The 25,609-nt window shown below is 36.6% G+C and overlaps 1 protein-coding gene across 2 annotated transcripts in view; it reads right to left on the reverse strand.

Annotated features, from left to right (window-relative positions):
* Positions 1-25,066, reverse strand: part of tox3 (TOX high mobility group box family member 3) — a 51,285-nt gene extending 26,219 nt beyond the window's left edge. For both annotated transcript variants that reach the window (XM_081358931.1, XM_081358930.1), the window contains exon 1: positions 24,315-25,066. In XM_081358931.1, the coding sequence (XP_081215057.1) occupies positions 24,315-24,413 (99 nt within the window). In that variant the 5' untranslated portion in view covers positions 24,414-25,066. The remainder of the gene's footprint in view (positions 1-24,314) is intronic.
* Between the last annotated feature and the right edge of the window lie 543 nt (positions 25,067-25,609).

Here is a 25,609-nt window from a genome sequence, read left to right on the forward strand (position 1 = left end):
CGCACTGCAGACTGCTACAGCAAACACTGACCAACTATTTATATGTTGAGCAGCAAGCTCATTGGCTGCAGATGAAACAAACACCAATCAGCTTGTGTTGTGTAGTTAAATATGGAATTGTCAGCAGGTTGAGTTAAGGAATCATCAGCCTGAGCCATCTAGAGTTTAATGACAGAACTTGGCATTCCCCCGAACTTGCATACAGCTGTACATTTCGAGGTAATCATTTATCCTAGTCACACAGCCTGTTTATTCATTCAGGAGCAATACATCCTATTAAACCGTGAGATTATAACCTGCGCGTGACGATCCGACAAACCATTGGTGCAACCGCAGGTGCACGCTTCTGTAACGATCCCTCCACGTGCCATACGTTTGCCGACCCCTGATCTAAAACAAACCATTTCAGAGGGACTCGAAAAAATGGTTTCATTTCAAAGGATAATGCAGGACACTCTTCTTTGCAGAGTACATTTCAATTCAATCAGCTTGAGCATCTTTTCTTCTTCTACTGCACAGCTACTCTTTAAACCTACAAATTGACCACAGCAATGATGAAGACAGTTTTATTTTCATTCACGTCTCCCACTCATCCTCAACCATTCCAATTAAAATCAGAGTGACTGATTGAGTATAATCGTAGCCAGAGGCATGACGTTTAAACACTGGCAGACTCGCTGTCAATGTGGACTTGTCATGTACAACAAAGCATGTTTAAAGCATAATTGAGGCCAGATGGCTGAATCTGGTGCCAAGACAGACAGGCAGTCCATATGCATGTCCACAGAGTATCAGTATGACTGTAATCAAGAATCACACAAGTGTCTGTCAGAGAAGTCTTTTCACTCAGCATACTATTTTTTTGAATCCGCAGACAACATTAAGTGCGCCTTCTGCAATAGTGCAAAAGAAGCCTTCAATTGGAATTTCGTGGCAATAGACAGTCCTTCCCATCAGCAACATGCTCTCTCTGCATGTGTGCATGAGAGAACTCCGCTTCTTTCAGTGGCTAAATGATGAAAGTCGTCTTCCCGCGAGTGCTCTACATTGCTGGTGACCTGACTGGTTAGTTCAGGGGTTTTCAATCTGGAAGATTCTAGGGGGTCTGCAGAAAATATGAGAGAAAAATTATGTATTGTTTAGTCAAAGTTCACTGTAAACTGCTCCGGAATGACATTTATTGTGAAAAGCATTCTAAAAATATTTAATTTTTATTTTTTTAATAGTAACTTGGTTTATGAATTAGAATTAGAATTAGGAAAAACACTAAATAAAAAGTTAATATTTTCCAGATGATAAATTAATCTTTTGTTTCAGTACAATAACAATATAAAATGTTTTGATTTTGATAATAACAGGTTGCCTATATATCCTCATGATTTTTTTCACATATAAATAAGTTATGCAGGACAAGTTTATTTGTTTAAGTTTTCTAAAAATAGTACATAAAAAAATAATAATAATAACCTGATGAAACAGAAAACTTTCAACAGAAAAGTTACACAGTAATTTCCCATCAGGAATGAACACTATATTGGCTGACCACAAATATGTTGGATGACAAATATTTTGGACTGCCAAATAGCTGAATTATGACTGACAGTGAAGAACAACATTAAGCATCCCTTCGCATTACTCTGTGACAAGAAAAATATTCTAAACGGCCTCGTAAAATCTGAATAGTCCACGTAATCCCATCTGGGTAATTCTGCAGTGAACACTCTGGCATCGTTTCAGTAAACTTTCCTGCCAGTAACAGCAATACCTGCATTAATCTCTCTCATCAAATCGACAGGGCCGGCAGAACGTCTGGAGCAGCGCCTCTGCCATCACACTTTATGAATTATATAGAAATAGGATATAATATTGCACGCGTGGTCCAAAACATACAGGCAATGCTCTGGGGCCTAATTTATCATTGTTATTCAAGTGCTTGCTCACCTCACACTTAAAACAAAATCCTTCTAGATTCTAATTAAGCTCTAAGGTACCTCCCAAGGGCTCTGCTTTGGCAAAGAAAAGCACTTTGATTTATGTAGCACTTTGTCGTTAGCGCTTCAGGCCTGCCTGTTGCGAACACACTAGTGATAAATATGAGCATGGAGCAATTACTCATATTTGTTAATTAACTCCCGCTAACAATGTTTTCCTCCACAATGTAATGAAAACACAGCAGATTGAACACAAATATGCCCCATTATTTCATGTCTCCACCTACATGCAATTAAGATGAAAATAATTTGCTGCCACAGAGCCCTCGCTGTGAGGGGAAACTTCCACAGCATACCAAATAAAAGCCGTTTACCCAGCACAAGCAGCAATCACAATGAACTGATAGGCTTTAAATGCTGTAATTAGCTCTCAACCTTGTGGCTGTCCGACTGCATCCCACTAATGTGCGAACACATGCACTTGTGAATTACTTCAAATATCACAGCTCTCCTCTGCAGCCTTTTAGCCTCAGTTAGACAGGGGCCAAACACTCTCTAGCTCTCTCGCTCTCTCTCGTATGAAGAGAAGATAGCTTAGCAACCTTTTTGAGGAACGCCGCACAACTAGATCGTATCCTATGGCACCACTGGATTGAGAACAAAGATGTTAAACATAGAGGTCTTGCATGCCATGGCAGGAAACCTATATGGCTAAATCAGATCCCTATATGAACTAGGGGTGTCCATGGTTAACCGATTAACCGATTAACCGTTAAAAATTGCGTAACCGAGTGAAACATTTTGCTCGGTTAAGTGGCGTCAATGGTGTGCATTGAATTTAGTTGTAATACATTTTTGCACCGCCAGAGACCGCTAGACCAGTTTTCTAATATGAAGCGGGCAAAGAAAGCGCGCGTCCGAGAATGAAGGCTGTGCGCGAGCCAGAAACAAATATAGTCAGTCAGTATCCGCGCCACTGATCGCAGCACAATAATATCTGTCTGCAGAGCCGCAGAGCCACAGCTTTACACCAGCAGTTTTACCCCGCGCATGCGCAGTTTCATCACAACAGTTTTACCCGCAGAGTCCGTTTACCGTTACATTAACCCATACAATTTGTATTATGCATTTCCTAAACATGTACTTGCTAATCAAACACTTTATATGAACAAACTACTAATCTATAAAACACAATCGGTCTTCCGACCTTTTACTGTGTTGATATGCGCGAGGGAGAGAGAGCAATACAGCGCTCGTGTTGTTTGAAGGCGGTGAGAGTGCGCGCGCGCGCGGCCGGGGCTCTCTCACTGTTTGTTCTTATGCGCCCTGTCCACTGATCTAAATAATTAGTTGTTACGACGACTTATTTGTTCCCTCGTTTTAATAAATCGTGGACACGTTGAACTATTTCCCTCCCTCATTTTGATTTAACGTGGCCAAAAACAGTTTGATACTATTAATTAGTGAATGCTAAAGACCTATATTTTGTGAATTGGTGAATATTCAGGTGAATTATTTCGTGGCCACGAATTAATAATAATTATTAAACTGTTTTTCGTCCCTGTGAAGATAGCTCTTCAGTGAAGGCCGACTACAGCTTTTTATTCCTTTTTTTTTTTGTGAATTGGTGAATATTTATCAGTATCAGGTGAATTGTTGTGGCCACGAATTAATAATACCTCAGCACGTTTTACAAGCCCCTTCTCGATCGCAGCGGCAACGAGCACTTTGATCACTTGATTTAAAAAACAAAACATTTCAGCGCTAGATCGCCTAAAAAAAAAAAAAAAACGAACGAAATGAATGCTCTGCTAGTTAACTGAAGATGTTTTGTTTATTTGTATTGGTATTCATGCCGCGAGATGTTTCAAAAGTGGTGACAATATCGACCTTAGAAAATAGTGGTGGGGACATTTCCCACCCGCAAATTTTGCCTATCTCGGGGTTGCGGCGCGCACACTATGGTTAACCGAGTATTAACCGCTAAGGGCCTCGGTTAACGGTTAATGAAAAACTTGAAAACGTGCAGCCCTAATATGAACACAACGCTGCCTGTCATTTAACACAGACCGAGAAGCTCAGAATGTTACTATACTGAAGAGACATTGTTTATATGCTCAACCCACAAAGATTACCCTGATAACAATTCACTCTCTCCCTATACTAGCGCAGAACAAAATGGCCGTTCAAACCGGGGGATGTCAAACAGATCAGACTCCACCCCGATGCTCAATTAGTAGTGATCATGGCCTTCTTTTACACCGCGGTGCTCGGTGAGGCCAGTTGAGTTTAGGAGTGGATTGAGCCCCTGTGTAAACAGAGCTTTGGAGATTCCAGTCTCCAGGGCTCTGACATGTGGCTCAGATGAGCATGGGGAGATGAATGCTCTCATACAGACTTTATCAGGGTGAGTGAGAAGGGTAATGTTCCTAAAACAATCTACCAATGGGGGTTTTACAGAGTGCAAGACTCTAGAGCGTCCCGTCCAGCGGTTTAAGCGAACAGATGCTAATGCTGCAGCAAGATCTAGTGACCCCTACAGCAGCGCAAAAGTGGACCAACATATAAAACACACATTGAAGCAAAAAGGAAGTATATTGAAGGTGAAGTGTTTAATTTCTGCACAACTAGCAGCACCCAATGACACATTATAAGATGTTTCTCCAAACACACCGCCAATCTAAAATTCTTAAATTTCAGACATTGGCTGCTATTCTGAAACACTCAAAGAAATAGAGCAATATTGATACTGCTACAGAGCCAAAGTGTCACACATTATTTGTAAAAATGATTAATCTGCATTCACTGAGGAATGCATGCTCTGCTAGGGATATTTGTGAGTGTGAACTATGATCAGTTCCAATATATGCTTCAAAAGGTCAGTTTTTAGAAACCACACAGAACAGAATGAAACAGTAATAATGTTGAATCGTTTAAATGTGTTAACTGCTCCAAAAAAAGTGCAATTAAATCCTGAGAATGTAATTTGTACATGTGGAAGTTTAGAGGGGATTTGAAACTGAATTGAAATGCTTGTTTAAACTGTAAACCATCAAGTTAATTTTATGAAAAATAATTAAGAATATTAAACAGAACCAAAACCATACTGAATCACATATGGATTCTTATTGATACAAGACAAGTCTTCTCACTCTGCAGGCCAAAGAGTTTCTACCTAAACACTGAGCAAAGCACTATTCAATTCATAAGACTATTTTCCGAACACTTTCATGAGCTGTTAACTTCAAATAATCCTGATGTAACAATTTGTCTTAACTTTCTGTAATTTTGGTAACGGTTTAGATTACAGCCCGGAAAGTACTGCGTAATTAAAGCGATTTTACATATTACTTTCGGTAATTATAATGTACCTATAAAGTACTTACATGTAAGTATAAGGGAACAATATGTAAAGTTTGGGGAATAAAGGGGTAACAACCAGGAGAATAAAATAAATATTTATACTGTAAGTATTATAGAACTAAAGGGTACTTATTCTACTATTATGATACAACAATCTTGGGAGCAATTTAGCGAGAACATACACTGTGTACCTTTTTTTAATAACTGTGTACCAATACATATTGTATAGGCTTTTTTTTTTAATTACAGGGTACATATCTATGCATTTATACAGTAATCTTTAACAAAAGTGCACTTAAAACTAAAACAATTGCAACTTTTGCTTAAATATTGGGGAAAGATACTTGTTTCATGTAGTGGTGCTTGTTACCCTCTTGTTCCATGTAGTTGCAGAGTAAGTATGACAATGCGGGCCGTAAATTAAAATGGTGCTTGTTACCCTCTTGTTCCATGTAGTTAAGTACAATATAAATACATACACTATCTTACATCCGTGACTCGGAAACCTTTATTTGAAAAACAACTTCATTCAAAACAGATTTACAATACTTCTTTTTCATTTAAAACTGCTTTTTTTAAATCAACAATTAATTTCAAATGCTTAAGACTTGACAGAAAGTAGCACGTTTTGTCCCCCCCTTTTTTCTCTTGCTTGGCTTCTTCCTTTTGTTCCTCTTCTTTTTCTTTCTTTCCACTGATGAATCTGAAGAAGAAATCATGTCTCTTGCTATTCTGTATTATGTATTAAAATAAAATGCAGTACACCTTGAAATACATCCTCACCATTTACTCATATTTTACCCTCACGCCATACAAGATTTATACGACTTTCCTTCTTCAGATTAACACAAATGAAGGTTTTTAGAAAAATAAAAAATACACCTCTGGGAATACATATAATGCAAGCTCTCATGTGTTCATAAAAGTTGGAGCATCAAACAGCATATACTGCAATAACTGTAGTAATCCATACGACCTCAATGGATGGATCAATGTCTTCTGAAGATAAACGATAGGTGTTAGTAAGAAAAATTGCAATATTTTAAACTTTTTAAACTGTAGACTATCGCTTCAGACCAACTGCAATAAGTTTTTTTTTTTTTTTTTTTCAAATAAAGGTTTCCGAACGGTTTACGGCCCGCAATGTCAAACTTACCCTGTAACTACATGGAACAAGAGGGTACCACTTACCCTGTAACTACATGGAACAAGAGTATATTTCCCAGTATTTAAAAAAAATTGCAAAAGTTTTAGCTTTACTTGCCTTAAAACATGCAAGCCCAAACTTAAACTTTTGCTAAAAAACAAAACAAAAAAAAAAACACTGTATAAATGCATAGATATGAACCCTGTAATTTGTAAAAAGCCTATACAGTATGTATTGGTACAAAATTGCTAAATTGCTCCCAAATTTTTTATCATAATAGTAGAATAAGTACCCCTTAGTTCTATAATACTACCAGTATAAATATTTTTTTATTCTCCTGGTTGTTACCCCTTTATTCCCCAAACTTTAAATATTGTTCCCTTATACTTACATGCAAGTACTTTATACGTACACTATAATTACCGAAACTTACGCTGTAAATTTGTCTTAATTACGCAGTACTTTCCGGGCTGTAATCTAAAGCGTTACCAAAGTGGATAAGCTAAGAATGTAAGAATGAAAAGTGTACAAGAGTAGATTAAGTGCATTACAATAGTCAAAGTGCTTAGTTGCATCAAAGTGATGAGTTACACACTGAATCATCCCATTTAACCCCTCTGTTCTCCTTCCTACTGACGCATGTAAGGGATTCTATTATTCAAGTATTTGCATCTGATAAAAACAACACCTGTCTCTGTATGGTGAACAACCGAAGTGAACATGTTCGAAATAAGACCACATTCTATTTCATTATTCAATCATACAATTTTACACATTAGTCCGCAACCTAGGCTCATTGGGAAAACATGCCTCTACTAACTACAATTTTCAAAATTCCAAAAATATAGATTAGAAAGTTACCAGGTGAAATAAAGTCTAGTGGCAGTAAAACAACAATTGCATTCCATTTTCAGATAAATTATGACTACAACGGCAGATTATTGATTTCAAGTGGTTCCTTGAATGATACCATGTTATGACCTCAAGACACTTTAACCATATTGCATGATTTGTAAACTAATACATTTTGACATTACCATCACATAACCAACACCATATGACTTTTCTGACAAAGCAACCTTGCTCAGTAGCTCACATGGTACAGCATTACACTTGCAATGGGAGGCATTTGGGTATAATTCCCATGATGCAAGCTAAAATGCCATGGTTGCTTCAGAAAATGTGTTTTTATTCCGTGTTTGCTTCTGTTAACACTATTGGTTAATTGAGTGTAGGTGGTACGTTACTTATTTTCAAACGTGATAGAGCATTAACCCTTTTAGTGCCACTCATCAGCCATTTAATTTTTGAACTGCCAAAATACGTACAACAACTAACATAATAAAGCACTGCCAGATTCACATTCATCTGCTTTGGATAAAATTTTTACCACCACTCATGGGACATTTTACTTTGAAGGTGTCACAAAAAGTCCAAGAAGAAACGTAAAATCATTTTGCAGAAACGTTGCACAGGCATGTTTTTCCAGTGAGCTTGCGTTGTTAGCTAGCACCCATTACAAAGCTCCACTGTTTATTCCTTTTCATTGAAAAACATTTGTTTCAACCAAACACCATGACAGAGACATCAGTGAACCTTTTGAAGGTCCTCCTTGTAGCCATCCGGCTTCTGTGGCACAACTCAACCTTGCAAGCTTTTCACGCAGCACCATATTAACCACAATATTCCACTATAAATTTAATTTAGCAAAATGGAGGTGCTTCATTTAACGCCCATCTAAATACATTTAAATAAAAGCCCCTCACCCCGAAAACACACACACACACACACACACACACACACACACACACACACACACACACACACTAAAAGCCTCTCCACAAATTCCAGATGGAAGCCAGCTGCTGAAGTCTCCAATAGAACTTTATTAGAGGCTAAATGCAACATTCAATCACACTTTAGCAGAGAGTACAGACTGGTGTTTCTCTCAAGGATTCCTCTGAGGCTTATAAAAGACCCATCAGCAATGAAGCAATCACTGTACAATTTTTGGAAACCGTCTACAAAGCATTCACTCTCCAGTTTTAATATGCATATGAAATAAATATCAGCAGCTGGCTTAGCAGTGAGGCAAACCATATGGTTGGTGGCTATGAAAAACTAACAGCATCAAACTTTTTTTTACCTCCTTTTCTTTATTTCATTTTTAATCATTCTTCCCCTTGGCAGAACCTTGTCTTCATCTAGCATCAAACAGAGAACAACATGTGTCTTAATGTGTTATGATATAAGTGACAGCAAATGAATGTCCATTGCCCTGTCTTAATGAGAAGAACAGATCCTCTGTACGGAGCAGATTTTTATTACAAGGGAAAATACGCTGTCATGGGCATGATAACAATTTCATGGTTGGCGAATCGGATAGGAAGAGCAAACGTGCGAGAGGTCCTTTTCTCTCTCCTCTGCCTGTGATACAGCATCATTCCACATGCTAGTCAAATGATTAATTGCCCTGGGTTGTTCTGTCAAGCACAATTTAAATGAGTCGGCATGTCAGCACAAGCTGCCAGCCTTTGGAAATCAGTGCCCTTGGAGCAATGCGCTGCTACTGAACAAAACCATGCTCCTGTACCGCCTCAGGCATGGGAGACAATGGCGGGTCCTCTTTCTCGGCTTTGACAAAGTAAGTAACTGGGAGCGAGCGGGTCCAAAAGAACGACTGTGAATCAACATGCTGACAATCAGATTTTTGTGAAGTGCTAAATGTAAACCTAAGAAAAGAAACAAATCCGTTCTGAAAAGGGATGGCAGAGTGAGGAAAAAAGGAAAGAGTCAGAGAGAGGGAGAGAGTACACGGCAAAGCCAACGTTTACATGGCCTAACAATTTAATATACATTACAGTGAATTACATTACCATGCAGAGAGAGAGAGAGAGAGAGAGAGAGAGAGAGAGAGAGAGAGAGAGAGAGAGAGAGAGAGAGAGAGAGAGAGAGAGAGAGAGAGAGAGAGAGAGAGAGAGAGAGAGAGAGAGAGAGAGAGAGAGAGAGAGAGAGAGAGAGAGAGAGAGAGAGAGAGAGAGAGAGAGAGAGAGATTGTGGCTTCTCAAGACATTTAAAAGTTTTCCAGCTACCTTGTGGGAAAGTAGGGGAGGAGTTACCCATAATGTCAGTAACTGATGACTTTTTAAAGCTAATAGCAAACACACATAGGTCCCTAATTTCCATAACACTGTCTCCAGCTGCATGCAATCACCTTACTGGTTTTAAAATCCAACTGAATTTCAAGTTGAGAGAGAAAGAGTAAAGAGTCAGACAGAGAGAGAGAGAAAGAAAGAAAGATAGGTAGGTAGAAAGAAGAAAAAACTAATGAAACAAATCTAAAGGTAGTCTTCTATGTCTATGTATGTTGTTAATCGTACGAGTCATTTCAATATGTGTTCTGTTTGCTCATTCAAATGAGTCTTTTGTTTACTCCCACTATCTGAACTCTTTGCTCAGTGAGCCTTACTAGTATTTGCACACCTGCTGTCTTTGTCAGTTCATACAGGACAACCTGGAGCCGCAGGGCATTCTGGGAATGTGTGGTGCAACCTGACAAAGGACTAAAATATCCACTGCAGTATGATTTTATATTATCATCTGACACACGTTATCTGAAGCATCATGCTTCAGTTATAATAATGAGATCCTCCCTCCTCTCTTCCCCTTTTTCTGTCACTATTCACTTCTGTAATATCAAAAAAATACCAAATGTTTTCATCAAATGAATAATTGACAATGTACCTGAATATGTGGAGACTGATCTCAGAATGAAGTAACGATCAAAAGTGTTTTAGTCGATTAAGTTGTAAAATAACATATTTGTTTAAAAGGATACTCCACCGTTTTTTCATATTAAACTATGTTATTCCCTTAACTAAGACGAGTTGATACATACCTCTCTCATCTCAGTGCGTGCACTCAATCGCTCTGGCGCGCGGTGACACTCTGATAGCACTTAGCTTAGCTCAGTTCATTCATTAGGATCCAAACAGAGATGAAGTTAGAAGCGACCAAACACCTCCACGTTTTCCCTATTTAAAAACAGTTACACGAGTAGTTACACGACCAAGTATGGTGACACAAAATAAAACGTGGCGCTTTTCTAAACGGGTTAAAAAGGATAACTATAATGTATGGCGGAATAGCACTATTGGGAGTATTCGACTCGGCGCAGTAAAAAGTCACGCCTGATCCTCTTCCTCTCACTTCTGTCAATAGTGGGAAGAGGATCAGGCGTGACTTTTTACTGCGCCGAGTCGAATACTCCCAAAAGTGCTATTCCGCCATACATTATAGTTATCCTGCTTATCCTTTTTAACCCGCTTAGAAAAGCACCACGTTTTATTTTGTGTCACCATACTTGGTCGTATAACTACTTGTGTAACTGTTAAATAGGGAAAACGTTGACGTGTTTGGTCACTTCTAAATTCATTGCTGTTAGATACCATTGAATATACTGGGCTAAGCTAAGTACTATCAGAGTGTCACCGCGCGCTAGAGCGATTGAGTGCACGCACTGAGACGAGAGAGGTATCTATCAACTCGTCTTAGTTAAGGGAATAACATAGTTTAATATGAAACAACGGTGGAGTATCCCTTTAAAGTAAATTAAGTTGATTAAATGCTGAGACTACTGGATTGTTTTAGATCAGTGGTTCCCAAACTTTTTTCTGCTGGGCCCCCCTTTTTTTTGTTTGAGTATATTTAAACAATTTATTCCTGTGATGGCAAAGCTGCAATTTAAACAATTTAAGTCTCAGGGTTACATGATCCTTCAAAAATCATTCTAATATGCTGATTTTCTGCTGCTCAAGAATCAGTTCTTATCATTTTGAGAACAGTTGTGCTGCCTCATGTTTTTGAGGAAACTTTTTTTTTTTTTTTTTTTTTCAGGATGCTTTGATAAATATACATGCACCCATGAAGACACTCTCAGACATGACCTTGTTTGCAAAATCCTATAGGGTTTATTTGAAACATTTTAATTAATACAGTACTGCACGATTCTGGATAAATTAAGAATCACGATTTTATTGTTTCAAACCAAGATCACGATTCCAATTATTCTGAATAGACAACTAAACAAAACAACATGTAATAAAATGTTGCAATCTATTTGAAATGTTGAACTAATATAAATGAATTATTTAAAAGAAAATCAGTTTGAATGAATGATTCAATGACTCACTCAATAAATATTTCACTTGTTTCATTACTGGATGAATCAGCATCTTCGACCAAATCTCTTGAATGAATGATTCAATGACTCACTCAAAGATTTCACTTGTTTCATTACTGAATGATTCAATGAAAAATATATTTTTAACAGTCACTTGTTGCCACCTGGTGGTGTAACGATGAAAATGATAAAATCGTTATTAGCATCAAGTTACTTTCAAAAGGTGATTTGCTCTATTTTGATTGCTACCGGAGACATCATTGTTTATATCTGAACTATAAACTTTTATCCCAGTACTTCTGTGATAATCAGAATTGTTATTACACAGAAACAAGTATACTGTCATACTGAAGAAGCTAATATTTTGATGTAAGCAACACACTGTGGTCTCTCTTCATTAACCACAATTGTCCTGGTGAATATGAGGGCTAGATATGTCATATTGTCACTATGTCTACACCGGACTCGACGGCCATGCCACAACAGCTTGGATGTGACACAGAACTGGACGCGACATAGCGAATGTTGCAAATCCATTTGTCCCTTGTGTCAGAGTGCTGGAGTACATAAGAAACAGAGCAGCATATCAGTTAACTGTCTGGGATTTGTTGAGTCATTGTGTAGAAAGCATCACTGATTACAATGGGGTTTATACCACTGTTTTAGATAAGATAGTAGTCTTAGTATAGGGATGCATTGACATGTCATGAAATGTTTTGCCGACACTAATAATTCTTTATTTGAAAGCCAACTACTGATATATTGGCCGGCAAATAAAAATATAAATCTTTTCAGAATTTTATATTTGTATATAATTTTTGAGTCTGATTACAAAAGAACAAAAGTCTCACCATTAAAAGCCATGTCCCAAAGACTTCAACATAAATCAAACATATACAGTAGGGAAATAAGACCGGGGATGGAAGTAACACTTTTTGTTCAAGCATCAGTAACTTAGTGGTTGTTTGAGCTAGACATCTCAGACTTAGATACACAGTAGCCACATTTGTCTACTACAAACAAACCTCATTTGGACGTGTACACCATCAGAAATGATGTAAATTAAAGTCAAATACAAATAGTTCCATTGTTACAACCTACCTCTACTGGGGTGTCGTGACACAGGGTGGGAATAGATAATAAGAGGTAATTTCATTGTTTTCATATTACTGTTTGTTACAACTATCTAGAGAACTAGATAAATGGGTACTGTAGGTTATGTGTGTTTAATAATTTTAAGGAAAAATACAATCATTGCTTTGCAATTGATTGCTTTCTTTCCTGATAATCATTTTTTCGGTCATGAAATCTACAATGTTGCTCACAGTCAAATGCCACTTCTCCTGTGAGCTCAAAAAGGTGATGGGAGTATATGACATATATATGACTCTTTTCTGACTTGTCAAACCAACAGTGTTACAACTCTCCCTTACAGTAGCCTAGTTTGAACCAGTGTAAGTTTTAAAATTAATTTTACACTCATATGGCAAACTTTATTTAAAAAAAAAAAACTATTGTCTTACAAATAAATAAAATAATGCCTAAATAATGCAAAAAAAAAGTCATTGGACAACATTACTTATGAACAAAGAATTAAAATGCATGTGCCATGGATAAATAACATTGAATAGCCTTCACACGGACAAAAATTATTTTAATTAAACCATATTGTTGATGAAAATTATATGAGAAAAATAAAGTGCTAGTTATTATAAATAATGCATCAATGTTTTTTGAAAAAGAAACATCCAAAAGATGAATCAGATATTTATACAACATAAACATAATATTACAACTATATCTGCACAAAATGACACAAACGCACAAGTAAACTTGAACTAAGTAACATACTAATCAGAATGTATAACTCCTGTTGTGGAGGAGCTCTTCCCGTAACAACGCGCTGAAACACGGCAACTAAACCCAAAGAAATCACAATGTTTTATTACAATAGTGTCCTCATTATAAATGTTATGTAATATGACAGTTCCGACCAGTTATTAATGTTGTTCATTGCTGTTTGAGCTGCATGTGCTGAAGCTAAAGATGATAACTGGTAAACTGAAGTGTTTTATTACCGCATTACTTAACTTAACCAAATGCATCCTAAATGAGATAAATCATATATATATACACACAAACAAATACAAACATAATATTAAAACTTAAAAATTGCACAAAACAAAAGTCTGTGAATGCACAAGCGAACCTGACTATGCTAGTCATGAAGGTGTAACTGTTGTGGATGTGCTCTTCCTGTAACCACACTCTAAAACATGGGAGAACAAAGAATTCACAACATTCTTTTAGTATTCTTATTATAAATGTATAAGCCTATATGAGAGACTTGCTGCACTTCATTGTATTTTCCTTTTCAAAGTGATTCAAATCATATTTCAAGCAATTCTCAAACCATCATGGCAAACAGTACACATCTGAAGTATCTTAGCTGAAGGAAATAATTCATTATTTATCAGCTTTTAATATATTGGACAAATTTTCCTATTGGGCTGATAACGATAACGTTACAAATGAACATATATCGGCCAATACTGATATGGTGGTTGATATATTGTGCATCCCTACTGTAGGCTATATAGAGAATTTTTTTTTTTTTTTTTTTGAAAATGGCTGTTTTAACCATAAAGTAAGAAAACAGTCTATTGCGCTGTGCTTATGAAGCACCAAGTGGATCTTTAGAAACAGCTTGATTCAGAGCAAAAGCTGTTTTTAGGTCACTGAAAATATCCCTGCAATAAGCCTGAGAGGTCGATAACTTCAGAAAAGCAGGACAAAGCTTGTGAGAGCTTTGAGAGACCAAAATATACTTTGTAGGGCCATGAACATACACTTTCCAGACTGTTCTTTAAATAGTCTGTTTCCTCTACGTCCTTTTAGCTTTAATGATGTATAAAAGGTCAAAGGAAATGGGAGCAATCATTAGTGCAATTATAATCTCAGAAACACTACACTTGAAGAGCTAAATAAAGCTCAATTTAAAATCAGACAGATGTTCTCTTGTACACGGTGTACTAATGTGATAAATCGACGAGATGAAAGTTCTCTCTAGTGTAAATAAAATGTTCTGTCTAACCCACCACAACTATGACAAGCAACAATACATTTTGTTGATTTCTACTGTGCAGGTTAGCTCCACCCACCATGAAATATCATTGGTCCAAAATCCACATAACTGTACATTCAATTTCTTCTTATTGGCTGAGGCTGTCACATCACACATCATTTTCATGCTCAAAAGAAAATGTGTTTGTTGCTGGAAACCTGACAGATCATGTCACCATGAAATGAAAATTCATTCATTTCTATTTTCTAAAAGCATGTTATTAATTTTATTACGAATGATTAACCCATGCATATTTTTGACCTTGTAATTGTTAATTAAAATGACCTAACTCGTTTTTTTAGTGAAACAACAGACTTCTCTCTGGTGATGTATACCAGACTTCTCCACTCATTATGTTAACCACAAAGGTTTGCATGCAAGCTCACATTCTAATCCATCTAATCAATATCTGATGAATAGAACCAAGTCTCCACCCTAGATTTTTTTCTTTTCCGATAGTCCGTTTCATTCAGATATACTACACAATACAGAAGAAAAGACCCGCCGCTACTTCAGTTTCATTTTGATTTCTTTTTTTTTTTTTAGCAATTTAGAAAAGTAAAAGTGATACACAAAGCTGTTAGTGAAGAGATCTGTATATAATACAATAATATGTGACCATTGAATATTTTCTGAACACATATAACCCCAAAAGAAGTGGGGAAAAAAATGTAGCAATACTTTCTAAGACTTACCTTGCTCACCATGAAAGAGATGTTTGGTGACCCCATCAAACTAAAACAATACATATAAAAGTTTCTCTTTTATCTTATCAGAAGTCACTGTCATAACTGGAATATCTTCTGAGTAATCAGCATTCCAGATTGGCACCCTTTGTTTCGCAACAATACGATTTGAGAAGAGTTTTGGGACAGGATGAGAATCAGAATTTCAGCTGGGCTCCAAACAAAAAGAGGAGGACATGCTAAACCCTCTCCACATAGCTAACTGGCATGGGCACAATGTGTTGTCAGATGTGCTGTGCCCTAAGCATGCTGGGGCACATTCCTGTCTTGAAGAGGAGCCATCAAACCTTTGTTCAACACAATCTCAGGGGAAGATTTGGTGACAGTTTTCAGCAGCTCGGGATCAATGATGCCTTTCTTTTTCTTTGTCTCACCTTCCTTCTCTCTCCAAATAAAAAGAAAAAAACACACACACACACACACAGTTAAACACACATATAGAAATACAGGATTACATCGCCTTGGACTTCATTTACTTTACTCTTTCATCAAACAAATTCACAAACATCTCTCACGTGTGTTAGAAGAAAAAGTTTACTCCATCAGTTAAAGCAGAACAACACCCAGATGAGGCACAAAAGTAATATTTGAGAAAATTAGATGAAGAGCATTTGCAGGAAACAGCATGTATAGTGGATTTAGGGTTGTGCCGATAGATGATGATATTGTTTATCGATGATAGCCAGATATCGTCATGAATGTTTTATTATTATTTTTATTATAAGGCTGCTATTATTATTAAATAAATATTACAATTCATTTGCCCTGCAAATTTCATAGCGCATCTCCGCATAACCGATGTGCTGGAAGGAAAATACAAGATTAGATAGATTAGCTTACTCCTCATTGAAAATGTTTTAAAAACATTTAGGTCTATTATCCAATGAACTATATAATTCAAATGATATAATAACGGTCTATAATAAGTCAGAACACTGCAATAATCCATCATCAAAGAAAAGCAGCTTTATTTCAAACATAAACTTTCAAAAACAACTTGTTTAACACAAAATACTTCTCTCATTTTTTTTTTCAGAAACGTATGGGCCACAAGAGAAATATTAAGAAAATAAATGTATTTATAAGTTATATACCGTATCAGCATATGTTGAAGTAGATACCGTTAATGTAGCGTCAGATACCGAAACAGCTTTTGACATTTTTTACTTCCACTTTCTGTAGTGAATAACTGACTAGCTGAATAAAGTAAATAACTGTAGTGAATAAAGGTTTGAGACTTCTTCACCGGCGTAACTCTTGCGCAAAGTTTACACATTGCTTGTGTCATACCCACTGGCTCACCTTCATGGTTTAAAACTGAAATATTTTCAATATTGTAACATGATATTTTTCTTTATCACCAACTCCATCTTAGTTCGCAAAATTACAATTCACATTTCGCACGTCATTTTCTGTGATAATAACAATAAGAAAATAAATAAATAAATGATTAGATAAACAAGCAAATTAATGAGCAAATTAATGAGCAAATTAATGAGAAAATATGCCCAAGTAAAAAAGTGTGAGCACAAGTGTGTTGCATAAACATTATTTTATTTTTATAGTAAATTTATAGTAGTAATTTGTTTAACTTTGCTTATGGGTCATTCAATGTCAACTCAACCAGAGTAGGGATGGGCATGAGTAGGCTACTCAAGTACTCGGTCGTGACAGCAACGATCGATCATGAAAACAATTATCGAACTGACTTTAAAAAATATATTTGTCTATTTTTCTGATTGGTTATTGTGGCTTTTTGGGTGGTACATGAGGTCTGATATGTAAGCGTTAGACAGCACGCCTTCCAGACCGGCGAAATAAAGTGAAATTGGATTTGAAAGACAGTGATGCCTGGAATCACTTTGATCATGTTAGTGCAAGATGTGCAGCGCCAATCTGTCATATACATAACATTTTAATGAGAACACGACTGTAATAGATTAGAATGTCTGTGCTTTAGTTGCCCGTGTATCAGCGTTGTTGTGAAGGAAAGAGCGAATCCACAACGCTACCCTTTCAAACTAGCACGGTCAAGTTCACACGTGCATTCTTTTGTGCAGATGTAAGTTGTAAATTGTACTAGGTATATATCTGATTAATCTAATATAGGATATATATATATCTTATTCAAAAAATATACTTTTTCAAAAACATTGATGCATCATAATCTAGCAGTGTTATTTTTCTAGTCATACGTTCTTATTTTCAAATAAATGTTTTCATATCATATTTTTATTTGTCAACATTAATTTTTGTAACAGTCTGACAGACATACATTTAAATGTTAAATTATACACATTTTCAGTGGACAAAATTTTTTTTACCTTTTATACAGCTGATACTTTTTTTTTTTTTTTCAAATAATGTTAAAACAAGAAATGTATCTAATTTTTACTGCCATCTTTCTTAAGTAATTTTTACACCCCTCGACAAAACAGTGGATAATACGTTTATCTTTCTACAGAAAAACAACAACAACAAAATAAAAAATTTGAGCCGGGGAAATTTCCAAAATTTGGTTGATTTGACACGGAATGACCCTGATATATTTCCAATGAAATATCACTATAGTGGAGTGAGTCACAAATTATAAAAAATATATAAAACATATGATAATATATCATAAAGTGATCTTCTAATGAAAAACAGACTTCTCTCTCAGGTGACGTATACAGGACTTCTCCAATCAATTAGTCCAACTAAAACTTTTTTAACCACTTTGACAGCAAGCTCCTATTCATATCTGCCTTCATCCAATCAATGGTAAATAGAACCAAGTCTCCACTCTACATTTCACTTAGCTGTGTCACAATGTACAGAAAGGCATATAGTTCATCATAACATATACATAATTCACCCGCAATATTGCTAATTGAACACAATTTTTCATATCAACAGAAAAACCTACCGGGGTGACCAGGATTCTCGAGACTCCCCTGCTTCGCAGTTAATGATATGCTAAAGCCCGCCGGCACCTACATGATTGGTTACAAGGTAGTTTATGACGTAAGAAACACTGGCGATTTCAAACCCTGTTTTTGAGACTGTCTTTAGTTCACTGCAGTTTTAAGGAGAAAATACTCGCAATGGTGTTGACATATGATTTTGCACATGGTTTGTCTTAAAAACACCACATAGACATATAAACAACAGTAAAAGCTTGATTCTTTGAAAGTGTGACTCAAGTCAGACTCCAGTCAAGTCATGTAACTCGAGTCCCCCACCTCAGGATTAAGACATGATTTATAAGAGCGTAATGTAGCCTGGCTAATGGTGTGTGTCAGCTACAAATTTACATATTTGCCCAGGCACACAACATCATATTAACCAGCTACTAAATCAATCATAGCCACTATTAAAAAGTCTGCTGATAGGGGTTAGTGGAAATGAGCTCTTGAGCCTGGGGCTTGTACTAGCATGGTTACCTTTCTTCCATCAATCACTGATGCATCTGAGATGGCCATTGGTCATGGTTAGCTGTGGAGGACTCGAGTGAATTACATTGCTATTTACACTGAATGATGACACTTCCCACGCACAGAATGAGAATAACCATGTAGGTTATACAACACTGCGATATGCGACTAGTACCATCAAGTGACTTCTCGTCCTGGAGGCGAAATCACATTAAGTCTAAGTTGACTTCAACAAATCAATCAATAAAAAGAGGACAAGAAAATAGAAACAGGGAGAAGAAGACCGCAATAGAGAGAGAGAGAGAGAGAGAGAGAGAGAGAGAGAGAGAGAGAGAGAGAGAGAGAGAGAGAGAGAGAGAGAGAGAGAGAGAGAGAGAGAGAGAGAGAGAGAGAGAGAGAGAGAGAGAGAGAGAGAGAGAGAGAGAGAGAGAGAGAGAGTGAGAGTGAGAGTGAGAGAGAGAGAGAGAGAGAGAGAGAGAGAGAGAGAGAGAGAGAGAGTCAGTACTTCGGCAAAGATGAAAATGAAGGGAACACAATGTGATTGGCACATCATTTTGTTGAGTGTCAGTACAAGATCTGAACACTCAGTAGCAGATTACATGTACCCTGCCACAAACACCACAACTCCAAATGACAATCTTTGCATCTGTTTGCCTTTTTAGGACATAACACAGGTGAATTCATATCCTGATGAAAGCTGTCCACTTTCAATAAAAACATCAGTATTCCTGGCAAAAGCAATGAGAAACCTTTCATACACACTGCACATGTGCTCATGCTCTCAAATTGCTAGGTTGCTTGAATGGAGATTGCAAGTCAAACTATATCATTCACATATAACAGCTAACAGTCGCTATTTTCTTTCGCTGTCGCTCAGGCAGTTAAAGGGATAGTTCACCCAAAAATGAAAATTCTGTCATACTCATTGTCATGTCATTTCAAACCTGTATGACTTAATTTCTTATCCAGAACACAAAAGGGCCTCATTGACACAAACAGTTTAAACATCCTTCAAATCATCTTCACTTGTCATCTTTCAACAATGATTAGACTTTATTTTTTCCCCAGAATCTTCTTATTTCTGACACGAAGCAGCAACATTTGACAAAACATTTCCAGAAACCATTAAAAAAACTAAAAATCCCCAGAATCACAACAAACACACGTATCCACTTCCTCTAGAAAGAGGGATTATGTTACATCGATTACAACTCATGAATCAGATCTATGCTGCTTCCTGTGTAATGACACCCACTGTGTACATTCATTGTATCACTGTACACAGATCTGAATGTAAGAATGTGTTTGGGGAGTAATTTAACCCTTACTGTATGGATCAACACTAGGTCTGAATTGGAAAGCTATATACCTGAGGGACGAGAGTCTATGTTTGGGTAAAATAGTGAGTTCAAGCATTTGAATGCAGACAACGCTGTCGTTTGCTAGCTTTAATCGCTGTCACTTAATTTCCTCTAGCCTTTGTCTTCAGCACAGAATCATGAAACAGCACCTACATCCTTCAGAGTCTGTGCAGTTAGCTATATGATGTTATATCTACTCATTTTACATGCACACTTATAAATCAGACAAGTGCCAGCTCCTAAAAATAGCTTATGTAAAAGTTATTTCCTTCACTCATATGGGAAACAATTCTGTCTTTATTAAGAGTATAACTCAAAAAAATGTATCATAAGATAAATACTAGTTTAAGAAAAGCAAATTAAAACAATATTTCAGTGAATATACATTTTTTCCAAGTCACCCATCATCAGTATTTCCTTATAATAACAGCTTCAGCCCCTGAAAATATGCATTTAACTACACTTCCTTCCTGTTCTGTCTTTACCCAGACTTTCTCTCCCCAGATTAATTTATCTTCACTGATTTTCCTTTTTAAGAAATGTGCGCATTTCTGAGCAATTCTTGTGAAGAAATCATATACTGACATCTGACTGTTATGACAGATAATTATGAGTAAACACTGATAGTTGGCTATCAAAGGAAAGTAAATGTCATTTGAAATTGCAATAACGTAGTATGTCAAAACAATCTCTGATTTGTTCTATAAACAGTCTGACTAAACCAACTCGACTTGTCATTCCATGCAGGGAGTTTGTATAATAAAAAACCTCAGTGTTTAGTTGTATAATTTGCACAACATACATTGAGTCTTTTACATTTAAACAATGAGTGAATTAGTGTGCAAAACTTTGCAGCAGTTCTAAAGCGATCTGTTTATGTCAAGTTCAAATGCATACACACAAACATTTCCAGGACAACAGGACAAAGAAAATCATCCATCTCTTGCATAACTGAATGATGTCTTTCATGAGAGAGAGGGGTTAGAGAGAAAGAGAGAGAGTGAATAGGGTTAGGTATGCTGACAACCACCAAAAGAAAGACGGACGTTCCCTGCCAAAATGTGAAGTCTCATTATCCATGTAATCATTAAATTATCTCCTTAACGACAACCTTGAATGTTTTCAGTCAGAAGTATCAGTTAAATGTAATGCCTTTGCATAATAAAAAACGTTCCTATTACACTATTGGACATCTGTAAATGATCAGAGTAAATACAACTATTGACCTAGGATGCAAATTACTCTACCTGACATTATGTAAATACTACCACAAACTCACAAAATTATAAAGCGAGCAGATGTAGAGTTGAGTTCAGTGTGACAGATCTGTCTTTGATATTTAAGTACTGATGATCAATACAAACCAAAACTAGAACAAACACAGAACAGAAACAGCATTTAAATGTGTCATTTAAAATTCCCCAAATCTATAAACTACAACAAAAAAAAAGTAAAAAAAAAAAAAAAAAATTCACATTGTATTCGCAAAATGTAAGCACTGGTTTATTTAAGCCATCAGGAACACTTTTCTAGTAAATTTCACTGACTGCTAACACATGTGTTCGCTTAATAAACCCAATGCTCCTGCAAAAACCACACTCATTACCCAGAATCCACTGCATACAGTGTGGCTGCAGACACAAATCAAGACCCCTTATAGCTGCCTCAAGGATACAGGCCTTTAACTGGTAAGCCTAAAGTTCAGTTTGAGAACATCCGCAGACCCGGATCTGTTACTGCACTAAAATGATTCATTTATTAGAACTGTTGATGGGACACACCTCTTCCTTTTTGACTGTTTGCAAATCAGTTGTGATCGTTGACCTTTCCAAAACCTGTGGTTTCAGTTTCAACGTTTCAAACTGTTTTTTTTTTTTTTGGATACACCTGAACCTGCATTATGAACATTCAGAGTGGAGATGATTATATCGTCCTGCCCCTTTTCTTTCTCCCATCTGCCACTTTTTTCCATCTCATCCTTAAATAGTTTCTGGCTTTATTTTAGTACTAAATTAAGTTTATGTCCATCATTTTGATTTTACTGAAAGATATAAAGAAAGATGTGGCGACTGAAAGCAATGTTAATTTGCTGTGGACTTTTGGAATAAAAGTAAAAACAGGAGCTTAAGTGTAGGATGACTGTCCTAATGCATTTAAAACAACAATCAATATGGTGTCACAACAACAACAAAATATAACATATTATAAGAGATATTCTTACTATCTTCATAGTGTTGCAAATAATGTTTATGCATTACAAATCTATGGAAAATTCTATTCTCAAAACACAATCTGAGCACTTCTGATGGCCCCTAAAAATGACTGGACACTGCCACTGATGGCTAATATTGTAGTAAATATGGTTCTAGTGCTTAATAGAGTACATTCTGAGCCATCGTCTTTGCAGTGACATTAACAACTCTGTACTTCATATTAGTTAATTAAAACAGCATGAAGTTATGTTAAGGCCGGGAGTGGGGTTGGGGGGATTGGGGTCAAAACTTCACTTTAGATTTATTAACCATCATATAATTGTTTTGACAGGTGATAAACAATGTAGAAGAGCAGGCCACTCAGCTTCGACTCAAACCTTAACAAAGGGCCAACAATCACAACTTAAAAACAAAACCTTGTTTTCTTTGCAAACTATAGTATATGGTAACAACATATTGTTTATTTTTACAATAAAGCAGATTGGCAATCTATTACTGTATCACTTTGACTTTACTGACAATTCTGACACCATCAGTATGGTCAAAATAATGCAGTCTCTGACAGTAAAGCTGTGTAAACAAATTCAAGCTCCTCTAACACAGACAACACCTGCCAGTCTAAAAAACTGTGAAATGTGATTTTATAGTTTTGTGAATTACTAAACAACAACATTGGGAGGGCTAAAATCTTGGAATCAGAGAACTATTTCCCTAGGAGCAAATAAAAACATTCCTGTCATATCATGCAGAGTCTGTAAGACGGCACAATTCACTCATTGTCCTGTAACACTGACAGTCTTTTGTCTGAAAGTCTTTTTTAACTGTTTAAGGCATGTATCCCTCTGCTTTATTAGCGTCATTACTAAATCTATAGACCTATAAGATTCTGGAACTAACTTGCAGTCAAAAAGGACATGACAAGAAAGAGTGAGGTTGTCTCTTGTGCCAAATCTCTGCCAAAACACTGTTTAAGGAAAATACAGAGGACTCAGAAACTGAGAACAGAAAGAGTGGGGAATATGGCAAGCCAATTTAACATGTATTCCTTAAAACTCTATTTTTTGTTGCTATTTTTAACTTACTAGCAAGTAATCTAGTAATGACTATTATCTCTGTCAGTTTCACTAAAGCTATTCATTAAATGCTACTTCACTATCCTCCCTTTGCTATCAATCACCAGTTTTCCTAGAGACTGAATAGACACTAAAATGCATTCCAAATGTTACAATGTTATTTTATCTATCAAGTAGACCCTCTAATGAGGAGTCATTGTATACAACATAAAAAAGCGATTTTATTTAATAAATAAGTACTAGTATCCAATAAATAATTACTAGTATAGGTACCAGCAACAATAAGAACATAATAGTCAGACATAAATTTGCAATTTGTTACTAGAAGCAATTAAGTTCCTTACTAGCGAATTTTATTTTATTAGTCATAAATCACTATTGGACTACTTACTAGTTCGTAAAAAAAAAAAAAAGGCCTACTATATAAAACCAGATAGGCCTACGGTTTAACTTAAGGAATACACGTTAAAATGGCTTGCCACAAGTGAGCGTGTTTAGCTGTAGCTCTTCCACCTGCTCTGAATGATGGTGCTTTACAAAGTAAAATCAGTGAAAACATCACGACCCTTTCATTAAACCCCTCCAAAGTTACCATATCTTACTTAAACTGGTTGGAAACAATATGTAGTCGTGAAAACAAAACAAAAACAAAAATGACAACACCGCTCGCCATTTAAAATCTACTGAACCAAACAGAGAATCAACTTTGCGCTTCTAGTTTGGAAACACCAGCTCGGGGGTTTAACAGCGTATCTCACCTTGTTGTAGTTGTAGTATCCCAGGCAGTGGGAAAAATCCAGGTTCTGTGGATCTCCAGGAATAGAATTCCCTCCGGCAGACGGATAAAATACATCCATGTTTCCTCTCGGCGAAGCGCTGCTCTATCAAAAGGGCGCAATTTTTTACTTGTCCTTCAACAATCCTGGCGCGATGAATGAGAGGGACGCGGTGAACAGCGCGGTTTTAATGCAGCTCACGGGAGACAGAAAAAGGGTAAAAGGGATGTTTTATGTAGTTTAAGTAATCCTCTTCTATAAGTAGTGGTCGCTGGCCATAGTTTTGGGATGTTGAGGAAGGTTTGGCGATGTTCAAACTGCTCCTGCGCCGCGAGGTTCAAGCATGCTTGGAGAAGAACAACACAAAGAAAGCCGGCAAACAGCAACTCCGCTACAATGTTCTCCGCTCAGATACACATTCACAGATACACTCAGATACTGGATTTAAACACAGTGTTGTTCCCGCTCTCAGTGTTTCCAATACACCTCCATCAATCCACACTTTGCGTTTCAAATTAAGCGCTGCCGAGTTGGGAGATCTGAACACACTTTAACCTCTCAAAGCTTGGCTAATTAAATTAAATTAAGCCCTCCAGACACATGGATAATACTGTCCGATGGCACCGTTAGTCCAAGAAACTTGGGAAGCGGTGTTTACATATTCATTACAGCGCTTGAGGGACTCTGAACAACCAATGGTCTTCTGTTTACTTCAGCCAACATCAAGCTGTGATGGAGGAGTATGGGAGAGAGTGGGGCTCATTGCGACCACTCCCCGAACACCCATCGCCACTCCCCTAGCAGCCCCAGACAGAAAAGCCCAGGCGTACATTACATGGACAACATATAACCACTATATTAAACATAATCAAAGTCATCAATAATAAAAACTCATAATGAATCATAAAAAGTAACATGTACATATGCCACTGTGTGTTCTTTGTATAAACTTATATTTAAATGTTTTATAGGCATACAATTATATATACTGTCAAATCGATTAATCGTGATTAATCCCATCTAACATAAAAGTTTATATATATATATATATATATATATATATATATACTGTATATAGACACACACACACACACACACACACACACACATATACAGTATATATATACATACACACTGTATGTGTGTGTGTGTGTGTGTGTGTGTGTGTGTGTGTGTGTGTGTGTGTGTGTGTGTGTGTGTGTGTGTGTGTGTGTGTGTGTGTATGAATGCATATGTATATATATATATATATATAAACAAAAACTTTTATTTGATAC

The sequence above is a fragment of the Scardinius erythrophthalmus genome (assembly GCF_964197995.2).
Source record: "Scardinius erythrophthalmus genome assembly, chromosome: 2".
In the NCBI taxonomy this organism is placed as follows: Eukaryota; Metazoa; Chordata; class Actinopteri; order Cypriniformes; family Leuciscidae; genus Scardinius; species Scardinius erythrophthalmus.